Source organism: Fopius arisanus, unplaced genomic scaffold (assembly GCF_000806365.1).
Source record: "Fopius arisanus strain USDA-PBARC FA_bdor unplaced genomic scaffold, ASM80636v1 scaffold00048, whole genome shotgun sequence".
NCBI lineage: Eukaryota > Metazoa > Arthropoda > Insecta > Hymenoptera > Braconidae > Fopius > Fopius arisanus.
Genome location: NW_011887787.1, coordinates 809927 through 829887, shown reverse-complemented (window position 1 = coordinate 829887; position 19961 = coordinate 809927). Strand labels below are relative to the sequence as shown.

The 19961-nt window shown below is 37.5% G+C and overlaps 4 protein-coding genes across 9 annotated transcripts in view; 2 read left to right on the top strand and 2 right to left on the bottom strand.

The window, feature by feature from the left end:
- Positions 1-772: 772 nt before the first annotated feature.
- LOC105267604 (uncharacterized) lies at positions 773-2442 on the top strand. The gene is made up of 5 exons (XM_011306569.1): positions 773-918; positions 1245-1684; positions 1769-1970; positions 2035-2258; positions 2330-2442. Exons 2-5 carry the CDS (start codon positions 1343-1345, stop codon positions 2333-2335), a joined length of 774 nt encoding a protein of 257 aa, XP_011304871.1. The 5' UTR covers positions 773-918; positions 1245-1342; the 3' UTR covers positions 2336-2442.
- On the bottom strand, positions 2398-6520 carry LOC105267605 (mucosa-associated lymphoid tissue lymphoma translocation protein 1). 2 transcript variants are annotated; one of them, XM_011306570.1, is made up of 10 exons: positions 6126-6520; positions 5811-5980; positions 4653-5098; positions 4272-4364; positions 3969-4194; positions 3517-3700; positions 3215-3429; positions 3015-3113; positions 2678-2940; positions 2398-2591 (listed from the first exon to the last, which is right to left on the bottom strand). In XM_011306570.1, the coding sequence occupies exons 1-10, from the start codon at positions 6257-6259 to the stop codon at positions 2493-2495; spliced, it is 1929 nt and encodes a 642-aa protein (XP_011304872.1). In that variant the 5' UTR covers positions 6260-6520; the 3' UTR covers positions 2398-2492. The 2 variants fall into 2 exon arrangements, with proteins under 2 accessions (XP_011304872.1, XP_011304874.1); XM_011306572.1 differs by having other exon boundaries at positions 5811-6041; positions 6126-6196.
- Positions 6521-7069: 549 nt separating this feature from the next.
- LOC105267603 (CREB-regulated transcription coactivator) overlaps positions 7070-19961 on the top strand; it is a 32793-nt gene continuing 19901 nt past the window's right edge. For 4 of the 5 annotated variants that reach the window (XM_011306565.1, XM_011306567.1, XM_011306566.1 and 1 more), the window contains exons 1-2: positions 7070-8278; positions 13543-13791. In XM_011306565.1, coding sequence (XP_011304867.1) covers positions 8165-8278; positions 13543-13791 — 363 coding nt within the window. In that variant the 5' untranslated portion in view covers positions 7070-8164. The remainder of the gene's footprint in view (positions 8279-13542; positions 13792-19961) is intronic. The other variant, XM_011306568.1, reaches the window with a different exon arrangement.
- Positions 15053-16405, bottom strand: Obp69a (Odorant-binding protein 69a). The gene is made up of 6 exons (XM_011306563.1): positions 16212-16405; positions 16053-16137; positions 15794-15882; positions 15637-15736; positions 15500-15564; positions 15053-15434 (listed from the first exon to the last, which is right to left on the bottom strand). The coding sequence occupies exons 1-6, from the start codon at positions 16278-16280 to the stop codon at positions 15417-15419; spliced, it is 426 nt and encodes a 141-aa protein (XP_011304865.1). The 5' UTR covers positions 16281-16405; the 3' UTR covers positions 15053-15416.

Genomic DNA, 19961 nt, shown 5'->3' with positions numbered 1-19961 from the left:
CGAGGAGGTATTCACTGAAATTTGAAAATTCGAAATTTTTTAAAAAGTATCAGGAGAGCATGAAAATCGAGGAGGTATTCACTGAAATTTGAAAAATTCGAAATTTTCAAAAAAGTATCAGGGGAGCATGAAAATCGAGGAGGTATTCACCGAAATTTGAAAATTCAAAATTTTCAAAAAAATATCAGGGGCGCATGGAAGTCGAGAAATCATTCACTGAAATTGAAAAATTTTAAATTTTCAAAAAAGTATCAGGGGAGCATTAAAATCGAGGAGGTATTCATTGAAATTGAAAAATTGAAAATTTTCAGAAAATAAAAATCACCCAGTCGATTGCCCCTCTGACAGCGGTCCCTCTGACAGCGCGACTGCCACTGAGACAGTTACCGAGTCGGCTGACGGGTCAGCACCCCCCACCATTGGGTGCGGCCCCCTCTTTCTCTTGGGGTGAGGTACTCCCCCAGAACTGAGCCGCCCAGTGGGGGCTTGAGTGACCCCACCGGCATTGCACCCCACCTCACCCCAAGAAAAAGAGGGGGTCGCACGCACGTGGTGGGGTGCCAACCCGTCAGCCGACTCGGTAACTGCCTCAGTAGCAGTCGCGCTGTCAGAGGGACCAATTGAGTGGGTGAAGGTTATTTTCTGCGTTACGAAATTAGTATTCAATGCCTGTGGCGCCCTCCCTCTCTTGGGGTGCAGTACTACGATGCTGCTGGGGTCACTCCAACCCCCAGAACTGAGCCTCTACTTCAATCAATCCTCTTTGGGAAATACGTCGGTCTGATGCAAATTCATTGAATGATAAATTGCCCACTGATAAGTCCTCCGGAAATCTTCTTTGCCTGCCCTCTAATCATGTGAGAGAGAGAATCATCAAGAGGGGCGCCACTTTGTTTGAATACCTATATTACAAACTAGGTAATATTTCTCGCAAATTTATAGTAAAATTATCACTTTCATCTTTATAATATCCAAATGCACGATATTCATGACCTGCATTTGGGAGCTTCGCCTAAATTAACGCACTGGGTCACCTTGACTCATCAGTCAACCCACCGATGCAACTCCTGAAATTAGACTTAAAGTTCAAATTTTTCCGGGCATTCACCGGACTTGAATAATGAAGAAATGAACAATAAATAATTTAATTTGTCATTTGATCGCTTGTCAAAGTGCGGGGGTTCATTCTCGGAGGGACTGAGGGCTGAGATTTTTTATTAAAATTGTTAAGGGTTTTTTTTTAGAGGATTTGAGGTTAGAAAGCTCCTCCACGAATTTTCGACAGTGGACCGGAACTATTGGTGGATAATGCCAGGAATTTTCCTGGTTTTGCAATCGTGAAATGTTCTGCAATATTTCCAAGAGCTTCTCCACGACGAGAATCCGTCAAATCGCCAGAATAGTCGCGTCACAGAGGAAGAGAACATCTCGTACTTTCGATGGATTTTTCGACAAGAGTGGATCTGGGGTATCAGCTATGGGATTATCCCGGTGGAGATGCTACAGCACTGATACCCAGGAAAATCCGACACCCGAGAGCGTCCTGCCACCGTTGACTGACGACGATCTTCACATTGTGCCTGGATTTTTTACAACTATTTCAAGTATTCTTCATCTTCAGGGGCACCTCAGGAGAATTGATCCTGGATTTGACGTACCAGAGTTTATTTCTGCATCCAAACACGTACGGAATTTATTTTATTTACAATTAGTTTGGTGTCGGAAAATTTCTCATCCATAATTTACATCTGGTTTCATTTTTCCTCAGGCAGTTGACGTCGTATCTCATTTTCTGAGTAGAGAAAATTACGAGGCCCTGGAGGGTCTCGTAACTCCCGAAGTCATTCAAAAATTGAGACAAAAGATTTGTACACTAACATCATCACAAAAAGAACTCATTGCCATAAATAAAGATGATATTTATGGATACTTCCCCTACACCATTAGAATGCTGTACGAGGGAGAAGGAGGTAAATAATTATCTTGTTAATTAGCATGGGTCTGATTTCATACTCGTAATTTTTTTGATTTCAGAAAATAAAAAGTCTTTCGCTGAAATATTCGTGGTGTTTTATTCACTGAGGGGTTTAAAGCAATTGAGAGAAAAGAATATTAATCCCCCATTGAAAATGGGCCTCATGCCAGAATATCGGGACAAAATATTCGTCGCGAATTATAAATTCGTCAAAGATTATACTAATGGCATTGACGCGCCCTGGATCATTAATTTGTGTAATCAAGTCATGCTTTTAGCATATGTAAGTCAAGAAATTATTTTCTCACTATTCTCACTTTCTCTTTATTCTTCATATTTATTTTACTGTTCCAGAAATAATCATCTGTGTTGAATACTTAAGCCGACGATGATAATTAATGTTTAAAAACGCTGCAAGACTCTTCTTTATGAAGAACTGTAAAATACATTTTTGTTTGAAAAATTTATTTTTCTACATTTCATTCGTCTGAAGTACAAAATGCGTTTCCATGGATTTTCATAAGCTCTGAAGAATCTTAGGTACGTAATCCATTAGTTTGAGAGCTGATGCTCCCACTCGATTTCCATCTCGTTCGATGAATATTGCGAGAGGTCCCTGAGAAGATCACAAACCACAAATAAATGAAGGTCTCTGTTTAAAAAAATTATCACTAAAAACGTACAACGCGACATTAGACTTACTTTGCTTCTCTGGGGATTGTGAATCCAGAATTCGTTGTTTTTCGATCGGAACAGATTATTAGGCTCTATAGGCACTAAGTTGTAGAGATTCACTGATAACCCATCGACTGCATGAAACGATAGCTTTACAAAATTACAGAAGGGCTTGAGGTATGGAGATATTTGCACCTGGCAGTTGATTCCACTCTGTTGAAACAAAATTTCAATTTTTTTCGAGGGAAACGAGAGTAATTGCTCCAACTCCGAGGGTTCTGACGTATTTTCTAAAATTAAAAGATCAAAATGGAGGAACTAATCGATAATTGAAACATTTGTGGAATTATTTGTTGCTAATTACTCGCATAAATTCCATCGGTCAGTCTGAAAGGTTTAGTGACGGTCAACGCAAACATTGGAATTTGATTTCGTTCTTTGCCCTTGAACCAGGTGTCGATGGCTGGAATGGAATGAGGAAATAATTAAGTAGCGAAATAGTTGACATTGGGAATGATACTGAAGTTATTATTGAATTATTAGAATACTGATAATAAAAATTACATCTGCCGACTTCCTCGAAGACCTTCTGCACAGGGATATCCTTTGCCATGAATTTACTGAGATGAGTGACATACAGTCCATTCTCATTACTTGATCTTTCGTAACTAGGTCGATGGCTGGACGTTGAGTAAGCCTGAATTAAATTCCTCAGGTTCTTCCTGCTCCTGTACTCATTTACTTTCGGTATTTCCCTGTGAATATCTGGATTTAATTCCCTGCAATAAAAAAAACATGGCTAACTGCAATTTTCTCTTTCATCACTGCATATTTGAATATTTCTCCATTTTAATCCACAAATTCACCTTGGAGGAACTGTCTGACATGTATCAAGGATAACAGCAAGAAGTGCAGGATCTTTTGGCATAATTATCGACAATATCTCACTCTCACAAATAGCATCGCTTCTAAGAAATGATTTGGGTGCATCTACTGACAACACGTAGCTCTCTTGCATCTTGAAGCCATGACCAGCGAAATAAAAGAGCCCTGACAACGATAAATTGCAAAATTAATAACGAAAAATGTTATATTAACGCCCGACATTTTTTGTCTTGATTAGTAAAGTTTTGTGAATGTGTTCAAATATTTTCTGTGGAAGTAGAAAAATAATTCTGCAGTGACAAACCTTCGTGATGCATTAAATAATAATGAAACTTAAAAATGGTATATTTTTTCACGTGCATTTGATCTTGAAAAACTTCAAAAATGAAATGTCTGCAATATTTCCACAATGTCCACTATTTTTTTTCATTACCATAAGCTCCTTCGGACAGAGCTGCAGCAAAAATAGCCATAGCATTTTTCATCTGTTGAATATCCAAATTAGCAAAGCAAATAACTTTGAATCCAATCTCTTGCAGCAACTTGGCGAGTTTGGCAACGTCATTCTTGGGGGTCTTGAGCCTCTCGTGGTGGTCGTAATCCTCGTTGGCAATTAATAATGCTATTTTTGCCGTTGCCTTCTCCCTGGGTAACTCCATCTGAGATCCATCAGCATGAACAACCGAAGAGGATTTTTAATTAACTTCAACCTCACCTCAAATTCATTATTACTTACAATAACATTGCATCTCTCCGTGCAGACTTCACTGACTGGATTTTTCATGTAGCAGTAATATTTTCCCTCGTCATTAGCGTTAAAATTTTCTATCTACAAAATAAAATTCAAATCAGAAGGTAAAACTGCATTTGAATGTAGTAGCAAAAAGTTATAATGTGAAATTATCGATTTATCTGAAAAACTATTGATTTCACGACAAAAAATCAAAAGATCTTTTCTGTTGGAAATTTAATCACCTACAAAAAAGTTATTTGATATTATCAATTTAAATCAATAGTTATTGAGATAAAACGATAATCAACGGAAATACAGAATGCCACTGCAAAAATTCTACTGCAAATATTAATTTACAATTGGCAAATGATTGTGTTTTCGTACTTCTAGGACATTAGACGTCTGCATCTCCAATTTGGTGTTATCCCTGAACCACTGGTAAATGGGCTCTGGGTGGCTCTTGACTTTGCAGGATAAAACCAGGGATTTCCCCTTTCTAATTTCAACGAATCGCAGTGGTTGACGCTCGATGACAATTGGAGTTGGATTGACAGTGACGTAAACTGATTCTGATATGAGTTCCTCTAGGATTCTCCCCTCGATGTCAACCTGAGAGACCAAACACTTGTACTCGCCCTCCTGGTCTTCTCTAGTTATTTCTAGGTTCAATTCTTTGGCACCTGCGTTATTCAGGATGGAATCCCCATGGTACCAGGCATAAGAGGGAGGTGGAAGGCCTGTCGCCTCGCAAATTAACTGAATTTTTCTCCCCAGGGACACCTTCACTTGCTGGCAGGGGAAATTTGGGTGTCTCGTTATCACCAATGATTCTGTAATTAATAGTTTGATTCAGAACGGCAATCAATTGAGACCTTGCGTTTCCACCAAAAATTACGGATGAACTGAATTGATTCATTGGAGGATTAATATTCATGTGGACTTTTTCAGGGTACCGAGTTTATTGTAATTTTATGACTTCATCGGTCAATTTCCGGAGCAGAATTGAATATTAATAGTCTTGACGAATGAAATTTCCTCGTTCAAGTAACGAAATTGTAACAATGTCTCGACTCTCGAAAACTCTTGTTGGAATTTTTGAATTTGTCGAATTTTCAAATATTCACGCCAACAAATTAAATTCGATTGCGGTGTACGTTCGAGAGAGGATTTTAATTTAAGGCCCGGATGGACTGTCTGGAAAAGATAATTTACTCCAAAATTGGGACTTCTAATTACTCCGTCAATTAATAGTTTTTTCCGATAATTGTTAGCTAGCGGCCTAGTTGTTGACAACCGCTAGAACGCTAGCTAACAATTATTGAAAAAAACGATTAATTGCCAAAGTAATTAGGAATCCGAATTTCAGAGTAAATGATCTTTTCTAGATGATCCACCCGAGCCTTAATTAGACAGACCAAACATTCGAGGCGACCGGAAAAATCAGTCCCATTTTATCGTAACTTTCCGTAAAGATATAAATATTCAGACATCACAAGGTTTCAGAAATCTGTAGAATTTTGAGGAAAAACTCCGAATCAATACCTGTTTCTCTCAAAATTGATAGTGCCCTGAAAAGACCGCAGTCCTCGAGCAACTCCCCCAGATTTCCCACGGTGCACATTCTAATGCTCAATTGGCACAATAAATTATCAGCTGGGGATACCCTTCCCCTGATAATTCCCCTGCCCTCGAGAGACCTCACCCATCGAGACCTGCGAAATCTCCATATTAATCAGTGATCAATTCCATGAATGATTCTACTAAAACGAAGACCTGATGGAAGGAATACAAAAAGTACTTTTCCTGCATTTAAAAATAAAAATAAAATAACGATAACTAATTCCTAATTTCATTTACCCAAGTTCCAGCTGCTGCGCAACGTATTCTCCCAAATTAATCCAATTATTATCAACATCCAGTTCATCGAGGAGTTCCTGATAAATATTGCTCGGCAGTTCCTCAAGTTCCAGGTCCTCAGGGAACTTGTACATTCCTCACCCTTCGAAATAACTAGATCAAATACACCCAGTAATCCCCGAAATGTCACAAAAATCCTCACAAATTGCACAGATGCGGTTCCACAAGTCTCAACGGACGTGCGACCGTAGAATGACAAATATCGCAGATAATACAAACGAGGAAAAATACCGAAGGCCATTCGTTGAATATCCGATATTCAATATAAACCAACAACTGTCTTCTCCCACCTCCGAATAATTTCAACCGATCGAATTAATTCTCAACCTTTCACCTCAATTATCTTCAACACTTGAGAAAGTTAATTAAAATATCAGTGAAAGACCTCATAACATTCTCCAGTTTGTTTGCAACCTGACACATAATGATATTCAAAAATCGAAGGCCGTGGATGAAAATATATATTTGAAATGGCCGCTGAACTCCCGCGAGAATGCGCGCTAGCACAAAAAAAAAAAAATCAACCGTCAAATACAAATTCTGAACCGTAATTTACGAAGTTCATTTGAATTCCAAAAATTACACAACAAAAATCGTAATTTATTTATTTCTCATTATAATTTAAAAGGTCCAACCGCTTATTTTTTTTTTCATTAAAAAAAACATTTTTTTTTAGTTAAAAATACTAATTAATTAAATTATCATCGTAATTTGTAATATCATAATTGCCGCACACAATCCCGTAACTTTCCCTTCGTAACTCATCAATTACCAAATAAAAAACGGCAATTCCCATTGAGACATTTAGTGCGGCGATCGGTAAAACAGATGATGGCGCCATCAGCTGAGCAGAAATGGGCGGGCTTCCTCAGTCTGTCATCGTCCCGCGCGCAATGCACTGCTCATCTCAGCTCCCTCCTAAATCCACAACCACTCAAAGCTAAAATAACCTCCGCCAGGGTAATCTTAAACCATTCCCCTTGCTTCCCCTAACCCGAGAGACTGGGGATAAAGCTGTGTCAAAGTGCGAGGCAACAAAAAAAAAACATCCGACATTTTCGATTGAAATTCACGATATCACAAAAGAGGGGGGAGACCCTGAGCTGGAACTGGAGATAAATAAAAATTGAAAAAAAAAAAACGGTGCAGTGAAATCGTTTGTGTAGTGATACAATCCCAATGGCTCCACAAAAAACATCAGTTTCTGCGCGATGCGCGTGGCGCTCTGCGCCGCATAATCTTGCGTATCAGTGACCGTCAGTCAATCGTAGAGTCAGTCGTGTTTTCCCTCTAAAAAAAAAGATAATAATAAATAGACGAGTCAATACATTGTGATGGAATTAATGCAATTCAGTGTTACTCAATCTCGATAAAACTGAAAATCATGACAAACAAATGTGTCGTGGAGTTGTGAATTAGTTGATGTTGACGGGTTGTTGCGAGGCCAGTGTTTACCATGAAATTTGGGTTGACATGGTTATTCATGGGTGGTAGGATTTGTCAGTGAAAATGTCAGAGTGTAAACATTTTGGGTTGTTTTATCCCACGATGATGACATACTGAGGGTATCAGTGTTGTGATCAGCCAATTGTCCTTTGTTTTACTGCTCTCAGTACAGCTCTCGGTGTCTATCGCTGGTGGATTCGTCGTGGAATAATATTTTGGTAGTTGTGTGCGAAAAATAAAGAGGTGGAAGGTGGCGTGAAAATAAAAAAACAACTCGTGTGCAGTGGGGAGGTGATATCTGTCTCACCAAGCAGTGGTGGTTTTTTTTTTTGGTGCGACTTTTTGGAGTTGAATAATTGATCAACGCTCGGTGAATAGTCCGAGTTGCTGTGACGACTGAGGTGAATATTCAGTGGTGATTTGTGGTGTTGGGGGGAGGAGGAAATTATTTGGTTTATTGGGTGAATTTTTAGTTTATTTTAATTTTTATTCTTTTGGGAAAATATTTAGTGGTATCTTGTGAAGTGGCCATCATGGCGAACCCACGGAAATTCAGTGAAAAGATCGCCCTTCTCAACCAGAAACAGGCAGAGGAGACAGCTGCTTTTGAAGCTATTATGCGTGAGGTTTCGGATGTCACCAGTCGGGTAAGAATTCCACATGAATTTATGAATTAACCTACTTTTCGGTGTTGCACATGGTCAAGTGAACTGCTTTTGTGGGATAGTTTTGCTCTTACATAGGACTCCCTCAATTTTATTATTTTAATCCCCCTGCACATGTTTTCTGGGCCCTTTTTTTTCGTTAGTATACTGAAGAATTTTGCTGGTGCACGAGGACTAGATCCTCTGCCGACGGCAGAGGAAACGTAAACATTCGTGAAAGCCCGGACGTGTGCACTTCCTTGTGTATATTTTAAGAGTCACACGGAGTTAACGTGCATGAGAGTTAATCCAAATGTGTGAGGAATTTTTTCCCCTCATCTCCGTGTTTCTTTTTTTTTTGTTAATAAGCAGCTGCGTACAGATGGTTTATTGTTTTTTCCACTTTTTGTCATTGCTTGGGAGTGGGAATAATTGCGATTATGGGCGGGAAATTGTCGAGTCTGGAGAGCATCGGATGAGAGCAACTCCAGGGGCAATTTTAATTTTTTTTCTTTTGGAAAGGGGAATATGTTTTCATTTTCTGAGACAATCGTGGGATGGATTTTAACCGGATACTGGAGACATTCACGAATTTTACTGCCAATGGCCTCCGCTGCAGACGATTTGGTTTTTCACGTCTTTTTCAGAATCGTGAACACATTTTTGTATTTATAGATTGAGAGGGTTACGAGGAAAAGAGTTTATAGTTTACCGTCGATTTTTATGATTTATTGAGCGAATTTACTGATTACAGTAATTAGACTTGCATTTACAAAAGTGACTCGTCAATTTTTAATTACCATATACGCTCCAAGAACTCCAGGAATTCTTCAAAATTCAATCCGCAATTTTGGGAATTTTTTTCTTGTTTATTGTATCATTATTCCTTTCGACCGTTAATTTTTTAACTCGAGGAAATGAATTCAGCAAGAGGAGCGTTATATTTTATTCCAGTTTCGGTTTTAATTGAACGTCGTTGAGAGGTTCATCCCATTTTGTAATTTGATTGATTTTTTTTATTTCTATTCCATCAATCCTTCACTCCAGCGAATTGAATTTAATTTATCAATATTGGTTCGAGTGTTTGTATCGCGAAAACCCGGGATTTAATCAATTTTTCTGGGTCAAATAGTCGATTCTAATTTTTACTGATACAGAAATTTCTTCCACGTGCTCAGTTTGATATTAGTTGTCGAATTTTATCTGAAGGCTGCAGCTGTGAAAGCTGCGGTTTCATTGAAACCCGATTAAATTCTCAACTCTACTTCAATAAAAAAAAATCCATTCAAATTTGTATTTCAGTTGTTGTGTCCCATTTCGTTTTGCGAATTACTCCTTTGCGTCAATTAATTTATCAATATTTGATTTGAGTATTTATTTCTCTTTTAATTGGGGCTGACTCATGTACGGGTTAAATCCCCTGTTTGTTTTTAATTTTTACTGATGTAAAAACCTCAAGACCTCTCACCGATTATCAGTCAACAAATCCTTTGAATCTCTACAACCCATTCCAACATTTTTCAAATAATATTCCCGTTTTAAAAATTCTCCTCCAATGAGAAACTCATTCAATTATTTGTTCCAGCCAATTTTATTTCTCAATTTATGAATGATTCTCTTACGTCAATCGTACTGAATTTATCAATATTTGCTTTGAGGATTTATTTAAAAACTCGTGCTTCCATAATCTGCAACGATTGAAGTCGTCTGTTCTACCAAATTTTTATTAAATAAAAACTGGCTTCAAGTTTTCATAATTACATGATCCATAAGTCCGCACATGCAGTTCTTCCGAAATATCTCTGAAACTGAAGGAGATAGCGATATCTAGCAAGACACCCTTTTTTGTAGCTCTCAATACGCGCAACAAAAGAAATCTCAACAAAAATTCGATTACCTCTCTTAATTTCAAAGATATTCCCAAAAAACTTACCGGCAAACAGATTCGACTCGATATCGAATTTTCGTCTATTATTTGTTTCATTCATCCATGAATGATTCTCTTACGTCAATCAATTTAATATCAATATTTGATGTATTTCGTTGAAAACAACACGTGTTTCGCTGTCAAATTTCGAGCTGCTCTGAATGTCTACAGAAATATTGAAAATGTTCTCGTTGATGAATGCGCAGAATAATGCTAAATTGCATTGCTCGATACTCGGCTAATTACAATCACGAGTATTCAAGTTTTTTTTTCTTTGATTACACAAGTGTGAGAAAACATTCTCAGATATGAGTAGCTGTATTTGTGCCCTGTTATCAGTAACTCTTGAAGGGAATCCGAACGAACGTGAGAGAATCCGAATTTTTTATTTCCTCTTTCCACGTTTTCATGTAGCCATTGAACCCATATCATTTATCATTTTATTTCTCTCAGTTTGTTTATAAATAATAACGAGGGCTGAATGACGATCGTCCAGAGGGATACGAAACAGAAAATAGTAAATCGCGATGGTTGCTTCATTATCATATTCATTAGGGTCGCATTTGAATTTCTGAATTTATTCAGTTACTCGGAATTCGTCTCTCACGAAGAAATTCAAACCGTATATTTTCTTTTTTCTTAGTTGTGGAAAAAAATTACGAGAATGAAGAATAAAATAATCGAAATAATCATTTTTTTTTTCTATTTCGATTTCAGTTTATTTTATTTCAATTTAATTTCTTTATTGAATTAATGATTAATCGATAAATGAAGGGGATTAACTCACCTTCTAGATACTTTCTGATTAATATCTCCGAATCGAAGGGAGATATCGATATTTTCGTTGGAATATTTTTTGTCGAGCGAAATGAGAGCTGCAAAAAAGGTCAAGCGAAGATTTCCCTATCTCTTTTGGATTTCGAGATATCGAGAAAACCCTGAAGTCTGAGTGAAAATGACTCTTGGTCTATCGATTTACTACTGCATCCGTGATTGTAATATCAATCAATGGAATGATTGGAGTAGGAAAAATTCCGGAATGTGGAACAGGTTTTCCATGAAATTGAATGAGCAGTCGATTCTGAGGTTCTTGTTAATTAAAAGATCTCGGGATTGTTTTCATTATTTTTCTTTTCTCAACTTACAATAAGAAACCAGTCGTGGAATTTATAATCAGCACGTAGGCATATTACGGTAAATAAGTATTTACAAAGTGACGACAACAGGTTTCCCAATCATTCCCTTCCATTGGCCGTTTCGTTCGATTAATATTCAAATTGATACTAACGTTTTCTCTTATTTCCTGTTTACAAGGTTTTCTAAAATATTATATAATTTCTAAATGAATTCTGATTGCCTCGTTAGACTTATAACTCCTGATCATATAATTTTGTTTTATTCTCTCACAAATTATAATTTCGTATACCGGTGAAAGGCCAGGGAACACCTGACAGTGGGATTTTTTTTATTCGGCAACCGTTACCTTGACTGTTATTGCTGATGTAACGATCGTCTCCTCGAAATCGAAATCTAAACAAAACTCATCGCATTCAAGTTTCCTTTTCCTGCGTTTCGGTACAACAATAAAATGTTATCGTCTCATTCGAACGACTTTATTGTGGTATCGGGTCCACGTATGGATAACTACGAGTGTAAAATTGCGCAAATACACTAAAAGTTTACCGAATTACTCTGGTTGCACGTGTGGCTCGATGAGTGTCTCGGAACTTTCAGAAATAGGAAGATAAAACTCCAAAATGAATAAACCAGAGAATGCCTTCATTGCAATTGTTATTCCTCGATTGAAGTTTATCAACTCAATCTCTGTTGAAGTACTAGCTCCAGGTTCGTGTACTGAGACGCGTACACTCAGAGAAAAATTTACTGAAAAGCAATGAATCTATTTGTTAACCACCAAAAATGGTTGATTTTATTAAATTAAATTAGTGAAAACGATGAAAAATATTTTTGAAGTAAATAACTGTTTGATTGATTCAATCTTTTGATAGATTCGCGCCAATTTTGCATTGAAAACAAATAAATCTATTCTTAATGACATATTTATGTAAAATCAAAACAGAAAAATGAATTATTTATTATATTAATTTTTGTGACTATTGAGAAGGTAGAAAAGATTTTTCAGATCTCAATATACAAAAAATAATAGTTAGTTGAGGTTATCAAATAGGTTTCTAAATTGAATATACCCTCAGGCACATATTTTAATGAATATTAATTACTAATTTGGATTATCACAAACAGGTGAATTTATAATTGAACTCCAAAATTTCAGTTAGTTTTCTAAACAAGTTTATTCAATCCAATCTTTAGCACTGGTAGTCACATGGGTTGCGACTATTCATTAATTTCGTTTGTTAGTTTGAGACATATTTTATTTTTAATTCACTCAATTTTTTTCTCAGTGTAAATTGTTGGGTCCAGGCGCGAAAATATAAAATCGCATTAAAAAATTTGGGAGAAGACAGTTGATTTTTTTTAGATTTTTATCAATGTTCTAACTTTTTAAACGCCAATATCAATTTCCGTTAATATATTAAAGGGTCTAACCTTGAAAGACCATTCATTTTGGTACTATTTCAATTCTGACTACTTATTTTCCAAAATTTATATCTGACGAACACGTTCCAGCGAGCGTCTTTCTTTTGAACGATAAGGAACGGCCTCGTGCTGACAAAATAGATAACGAAAGCACCGAAATGCCGGGGAGTTGTATCAGAGGAAAAGTTCATTGTTGCGAAACATGAATTGGAGTCGAAAAGATTTAAAAAATTGAAGTTCCGAAATTGTTTCTGCTCACAAAGGCACGGTGTGGAATGAAGAAACTTGAATGCGAGAACTTTGTCCATTCGGAAAGGTAGACTTTCTCCCAGGAGGGATCCACTGAAATTTCCACGTTTCAACTGCGTCAGCATCACTGATCATTAGATTTGGAAAGGGATTGAGACATGAAGAGACGTCACAAAAGCAAGTCTCTGTGATGATCTCTCGCCAGTTTACGAATTATTCATTTCTCAAAGCCAGACCTTTTAATGATCAAAGCTGAATCAATTATTAAAAAAATTCTTGAACAAATATAATTTCAAAATTTGAAACCTATAGCACATAGTTATCTAGTCCCATTTGATTGCCGTAGATGTACCTTGAAATATGAAAATTGGATGTCAATCTCTGTTTTGTACTGATTGAGCCCGAAATTTATCAGTTATTATCAATCACAAATTCTGTCATCCTTTGAAGTGCATGCATCTACACTTTGCTGTTAATTTATAAATGGTTAATTTGGGAAAAGGAAAAACGTGGTGTTGCTGGAATTGCTTAGGTGGCGTCAGCAAGCAGTTCAGTTGGTACGAGTCCTACTGGAACTGGTGGTGTCCCAGAGACTCTCTCTGTGAAGAGTGCTGGTGCTAGTCCACCCCAGTCCAGTGGCAGTAAACATCTTCACATTAACCTGGGAAATCAGTACACGGGTGGAGGATCTCTGCCAAATGTTAACAACACTGTTACAAAGAGAGCACCTACGAAAGATCCTTCTCCAAATTCTGCTGCTATTCACTCTATCGATCTTAAGGTACCGAGTCATAACTAGACATGTACAGAGAATAATTACCATTCAATTATCACTAGACACTTAATAATCCTCTAAATCATCTCAAAACCAATAAAATTCTTGATTTTTCCATTCAATTATTGCGTAAAAATATATATAATATATATATATGTATATAATATGAATTGGAGCAATTGAAAATACGAAAAAACTGAAACAATTGCTCATCCCAATGGTAATCTTTTCTCTGTGATACATATTTTTGTACAACAAAGCAAAAATGCCATTGAGAAGACGCGACAATGACATCCTGATGATAAATCCATCAAAATCTATGGGATAATCGTAAAATTAATAGCATCTACTCAATGAGCGGAACTATCTGATGCTTATTAGATCTCCATTCACTTAAAATTCTCCCAGCTCATTAATCCAGTAGTCGACACCAGCATGGATAGCTTGGTGAACGCATCCTAGTGATTGTCAATCAGATTACCATCTAATCTTAACCATAAACTCAATTATATCAACCATAGCAGTGAATAATTCAATACGAGTGTATTCATTAATTTTCGGGAAACCCCGGTGGGCTCTTAACAAACCTACTACCACCCATTTCACCAGCCTCGCTACATATTTAACGCTTAATAAACCACGGAACCCCTACCCAGCACGAGATTCCCTGAATTTGCATTATTTAATATGCTTGCCGAAGAACGAATGCCTCTTCGGGTAAATGAAATTCAAAGCCCGTGCAGTATTAATTCTAATGTACCCTTAATGTCTTGTAACTTGAAATGTGCCCAAACGTGAAACTCGTGGTTCACGCTAGAACTCGCTAACTTCAACTTACGACGTATTTCAAGTATTAAAGTTAATTACAACAAAGTTGCTATTCTCCATCTTTCCTAAACGAGAATGAAGTTGGGTGTGTTGCCACTGTTTTATCACCAGTGGCTCTCTGTCCTAGGCTATAAAAGCAAAATATTTCGCTGAGCAATTTGAGTTTTCATTTGGAGTGCTACATTTTTTAGAAAGCCGGGCACGTTGGAGAGTTTCAAAGTTATTTGAAGTAGAAGAATATGAGAATGGTTCTAGCTTTGTGAAAACTTCAGGCAATCAATCCTTGTGAGAGCGCTCGGATGTTGCTGTGACATTCATAACAGATTCTTGTGTTCACAATGATCTCAACTCTATTTTTGTTATTAAACTAGTCTTCAATGCCTTCGCTGTCATTGTTTGGCATTTGGCTTCTCTAGGATGAAAGGAGTTCATCGTCAGGTTGACTACGTCTGCATAAATTTTTATTTCATTGGAATACTATCGATTGTTTCATCATTGATTAAGTACTTTGTGCCTTGGAACGGTCGCCTTAATGATTGTTTCTAATAAATTGTCGTTGCCTGTCACACGTATCGCGCATTCATGCATCGAAGGACACACACACACATTGCAATCTCCAATCATATCATCTGAGTTTCTAGAAACCAGCGATCGTTGACCGTCGAAAATTACTGATTGATGTCTTCTCATTCTTCTCTCACCCTCCGGTTGAGTTATCCCCGGAATTTAACGTGTCCATCTCCAATTAATTGACTACACTCATCTGCTAACTCGCCCAGCGCTGTTTCTACTTCCGATCCACTTCAAATCATGAACCACAGCTGAAAAGAGTTTGAAGGGATTAGATATCGTTATAGAATCTTGAAAAAATCGATTTTTTCCTTACATCTGGTCGTTTTGATTGCACACACTTGGCGATGTTGAAGACCTTGTCACACGGATCAGCTCCAGCTGTGAATTAAAGGAGAAATCAGTGGATTCATCAGGAATGCTGGTACAAGATAATTAGAGATCGTGTTTTACGCTCTTTTCCACAAGTTTCTAAAAGATCTCGTGCTGCGTCCTGCATGTGATCTGGGAGGAATCCAACCAGCATGTCCACCTCAAGTTCACCCTCGTCGATCTGAAATGATCGCAAGGTTTATCCACTTTGTCGTGAAGATGAAAACCAGATACGTACAACACCGAAAGCTGAGAAGAGGCAGTCCATGTAGCAAGTCAAAGCTCGATCGTTTGGGAGAGCGCCGTTATTCACTTGATCGATCAAAGCTGTAAAAAGTAATGATCTGCTGTCAATCACAAATACTCTCTTCATAATCAGATCTCAATGGCTTGAAGCACTGGATGACCTGATCTCCTGATTACAATTGACATCAAACGATTTGGAAAAGCAGAAAGCCATTATGTGATGTGCATTGAAGTTGATTAAAGGATGGTACCTTCGGTGGTTCCATGTGCACCCATGCACCTTGCCTTATCATCAGCAACCATAGCCATCATGTCATCAGTAATGAAATCTGGTCTCTGTGGAAAGGATTTCCAATGAGATGACTCAACAGTTCGATAACTCAGCCATGAATTAAACAATAAATTTTTACCCCAGCAGACACCAGAAGCGCTTGCATGGCCATTCCAAGAAAAATCCAGCAGACCACATGTCTCGCCATTATACCTAGCTCTTGTTTTACAGTTATACTTGGATATTCACAGAATCAATAATATCGCTGAAGAATCGAACACCCTGATGCGTTCTTCCTCGACCGATGTTTCGCGCACGAATCTGAAATATTAGTGGCTGCAAGTGGAGATTATAAAGACACAAGTCACGGGATGTGGGCGGCTAGATGACAGACTAATACGTAAAATTGGATTATTTTCATTGTTTCGTTTGTACCTGAATCATGTCAGTGTATTTTCCATTGTCATCAGCTCCAACCGTTGATATTCAGATGCCTACGTACATCGTGAAACCATTAATTTCAGAAAGTTATGTGAATGAGTGGTGAGGCATGAGCTGGACGATTGTGCATTGGTTTACAAATGAAATTCTTACTTGGTATTCGTCTTTCATTGGATGGTCTTACTACCTGACCTTCGGTGCATCCTGCGGATGCTCTTCCGTTTCATTATATTCATTTTTTATTTTCGCTTCTCTTTCCGCGAGATTATCTTGATTATTATCATTTATTGGTTTGTTTATGGTGCTTCGGGGTTTTCATGGGGTTCATGCCAACTATTATTGGATAATTGAAAGGAATGAATTTCTTCCCTTTTTTTTTCCAGTGAAATACGTCCGGCAGTGATTCCCTTCGTTAACTTGACAGTCTAGAGTTACCTGATCAAACCGTCAATTTGTCATTGATAGCCACATGAGCCTTCATACGTATTGCATTACGACCTGAATAGGCCCCCCGGCTATTTACCTCTAGCCAAGTTTCCATCAGTTCGATTCTCGGTTTATCCGCTCATTCGATTGGAGCGCAACCCTTTGTTTTCTAAAATAGATTCATCTGTCGAGGGGCACTACATTCCGCATTTCAAACCCTTTGGATCGATTCGATAAAATCCCTGCGGGAGACATCCCTTCAATTTCTGTGGACAGAACTCCTGAAAACAGGACATTGTTTCGTTCTCAATTCAATCCCTCAATTCATTGGACGGTTGGGGTATCTGGGGTGACATAATCAATCGGATAATTTTGAAGTGCATGTTTTTTTTTTATCTGAGTTACCAGTGGAATTCGTTTGATTATCCAAAACTGGTGCTCTGGATTTTGTTGTACTAGCGAAATTATTGATGTCACATTCAATCGCATGTCAATTTCAATCAAGAATAAATCTGGGTTTGTCAGTTTCATCGGAGAAACTGGAATTCACTCGAAATGTGAAATACAACGGTGTAATCAGGTTTGTCCGATGATTTTGAGAAAATTGGAGATGATTCTCCTGTCTATTTTTAACGCTGAAGGAGCCGGTCGCCAGCGACTAGTCGAACCAATCGATCGCTTCATTTCTCGTTCTACTGTCGAGAATATTGCAATTAAATTTTTCGAATTATTTTCTTTATTGCTGTGGTTGACTTTGAAATTGGTAAAAATTACCCTTAAATCATCATAATTCACTGGAAATCGACACGGAGTCATTTTTTTTCTTTGCTAGAATTCCATTATTTTCACGGAACTTTTCCCAACAATTCTAATTTTCCCCATTTCAACTCGAGATGTTCCCGACACATGCATACCCAAAATTAACATTTAAAATTTTTTTTTCTGCGAATTATCGATGGAATTAACATGAAAAAACTTTCAATTCTTACATAACAATAGTAAATGTAATTTAAAAAAATGTAAATGCAAAAATTCAATACTTTGGAGATATTTATTTTTATTTTGAAAAAAGGTAATTTTCCTATTTTGAGGTGTACCATGACAATTTTGTGATGACAATGAATTTTTTAATGAGAAAAATTGAGAAAGTGCACTTTTTTTCAATTTTTTTTTAATATACTATTGTTCGTGTACATGCCCTTATCGTATGTACAAGCCAGAGTTCAAGATCATTGGATGACCGTGTGCTACCGGTCATACAGTGTCTCTGGCGTCTGGGTTCGCGCTTCTCTCAGTTTATTATGCAATCGGGTCACATTTGCAAGTGAAGATAGACGATGAGACGAATGCCCTCAGTACTATACTGGTACACCACAAGATTGCATTACACTTCTGCTACCAAGAATTGAAGTATTATCTAAGCCTCTAAGTGGGATTCCGTTAACAAATCGTGGAGAGTCCATCAAAATTAATCACTGATCCCCTGCAGCTGTTCGATGATATTTCAATTACATCCACGTCTTTCTCCATCATCAAAATCTCACTGCTATGAGGAATCCCTGAAAAAACATCCCCGGAAAAAATATCCCCGGAAAAAATATCCCCGGAAAAAGTATCCCCGGAAAAAATATCCCGGAAAAAATATCTCCGGAAAAATTATCGCCAAGAAAAATTCTAATATTTAATTCTTAATAATAAATATTTAAAAATCCTAATTTTAATAATTTACAAAATGCATTTTAGAAAAAAATTTCTTTATTTATTATGACATATAAAAGGGTTAAGGGTTCGATTCCCCATGAAATTAAAATCATCTTTTCTTTTCTCAAATTTTCATTTAATGTGTTATGTGGGGGGGGGGGGCACCTTTGGAAAAATATGTACATAAAAAAAAGGGTGACAGAAATGAAATATATGATTGGGGGGATATTTTTTCCGGGGATATTTTTTCCGAGAATTTTTTTTCCGGGATATTTTTTCCGGGGATATTTTTTCCGGGGATATTTTTTCCGAGAATTTTTTTTCCGGGATATTTTTTCCGGGGATATTTTTTCCGCCACCCGCTATGAGTAATTACATTTACTTCACTTATCCGTATTTTCAATCTCGCTTTAACGAATCGTTTAAAATATTCTCAAATGCTGAGAGAAAAAATTGTTCAATCACGAAAATGGGGAGTGAGACCCAGTGAAAACACTGGAAATTCAATTTCTCCAGATATTTATCCTGAAAGCGTGGGAGAATCCGTTGCCGAGATTTCGGGCTCCGTCAGCAGTTGAGTAAAACACACCTCGGTCGAATGAACTCAGCGAAATTAACTTGCAGCACGTGTTACCCCCGCACTTGCATATTTCAAATGCGAAGGGGGTATTGATTTCATCAATTCCGCGATAACTCTTACGTACTTTTTTAAAATTATCTGTCCGAAGATATATCTGGATGATATCTAAATAATCCCTGGATATATAATCTCTCTAAAAATTCTGTATCCGAGATATATTTGAGATATTTAAGAGAAAAAAATTGGATATAATATCACTCACTCGTCGTGTAAACAGCGGCAGTAGGGGAAGGGGGGGGGGGAGGGAGGGGTTAAGGAATTTCAGGGACAACAGAATTTATTACCTCTGAACTATTTTTCGATTTGATATTGTTCTCCTTGTTCTTTCTTTCTCTTTTCTCTCTTCGATTTTTTGAGTAATGAGGGGAGACGAAGGGATTTTTCATCGGCGAAATTATTATTGCATTTATATAATAATTATTGCATATATGTATAAATAATAATAATTTCGCAGATATGCGGATATATCTAGCGCTTATTTAATGAAAATATTACCGACGGTAGTGGCCGTGCGGTTAGAGTGCTAGACTAGCATGCCAGAGATCCGGGTTCGATCCCGGGCACCGGCGGTCAAAAATTTATAGCGCTCTGATCTCACGGTTCCACTGCCGAGCGGTAGTCCTGTCAAAAGGACGACTGTACCTGGGCAGGTTTTTTCCCTCAGATGAGGTTTTTCCCTCC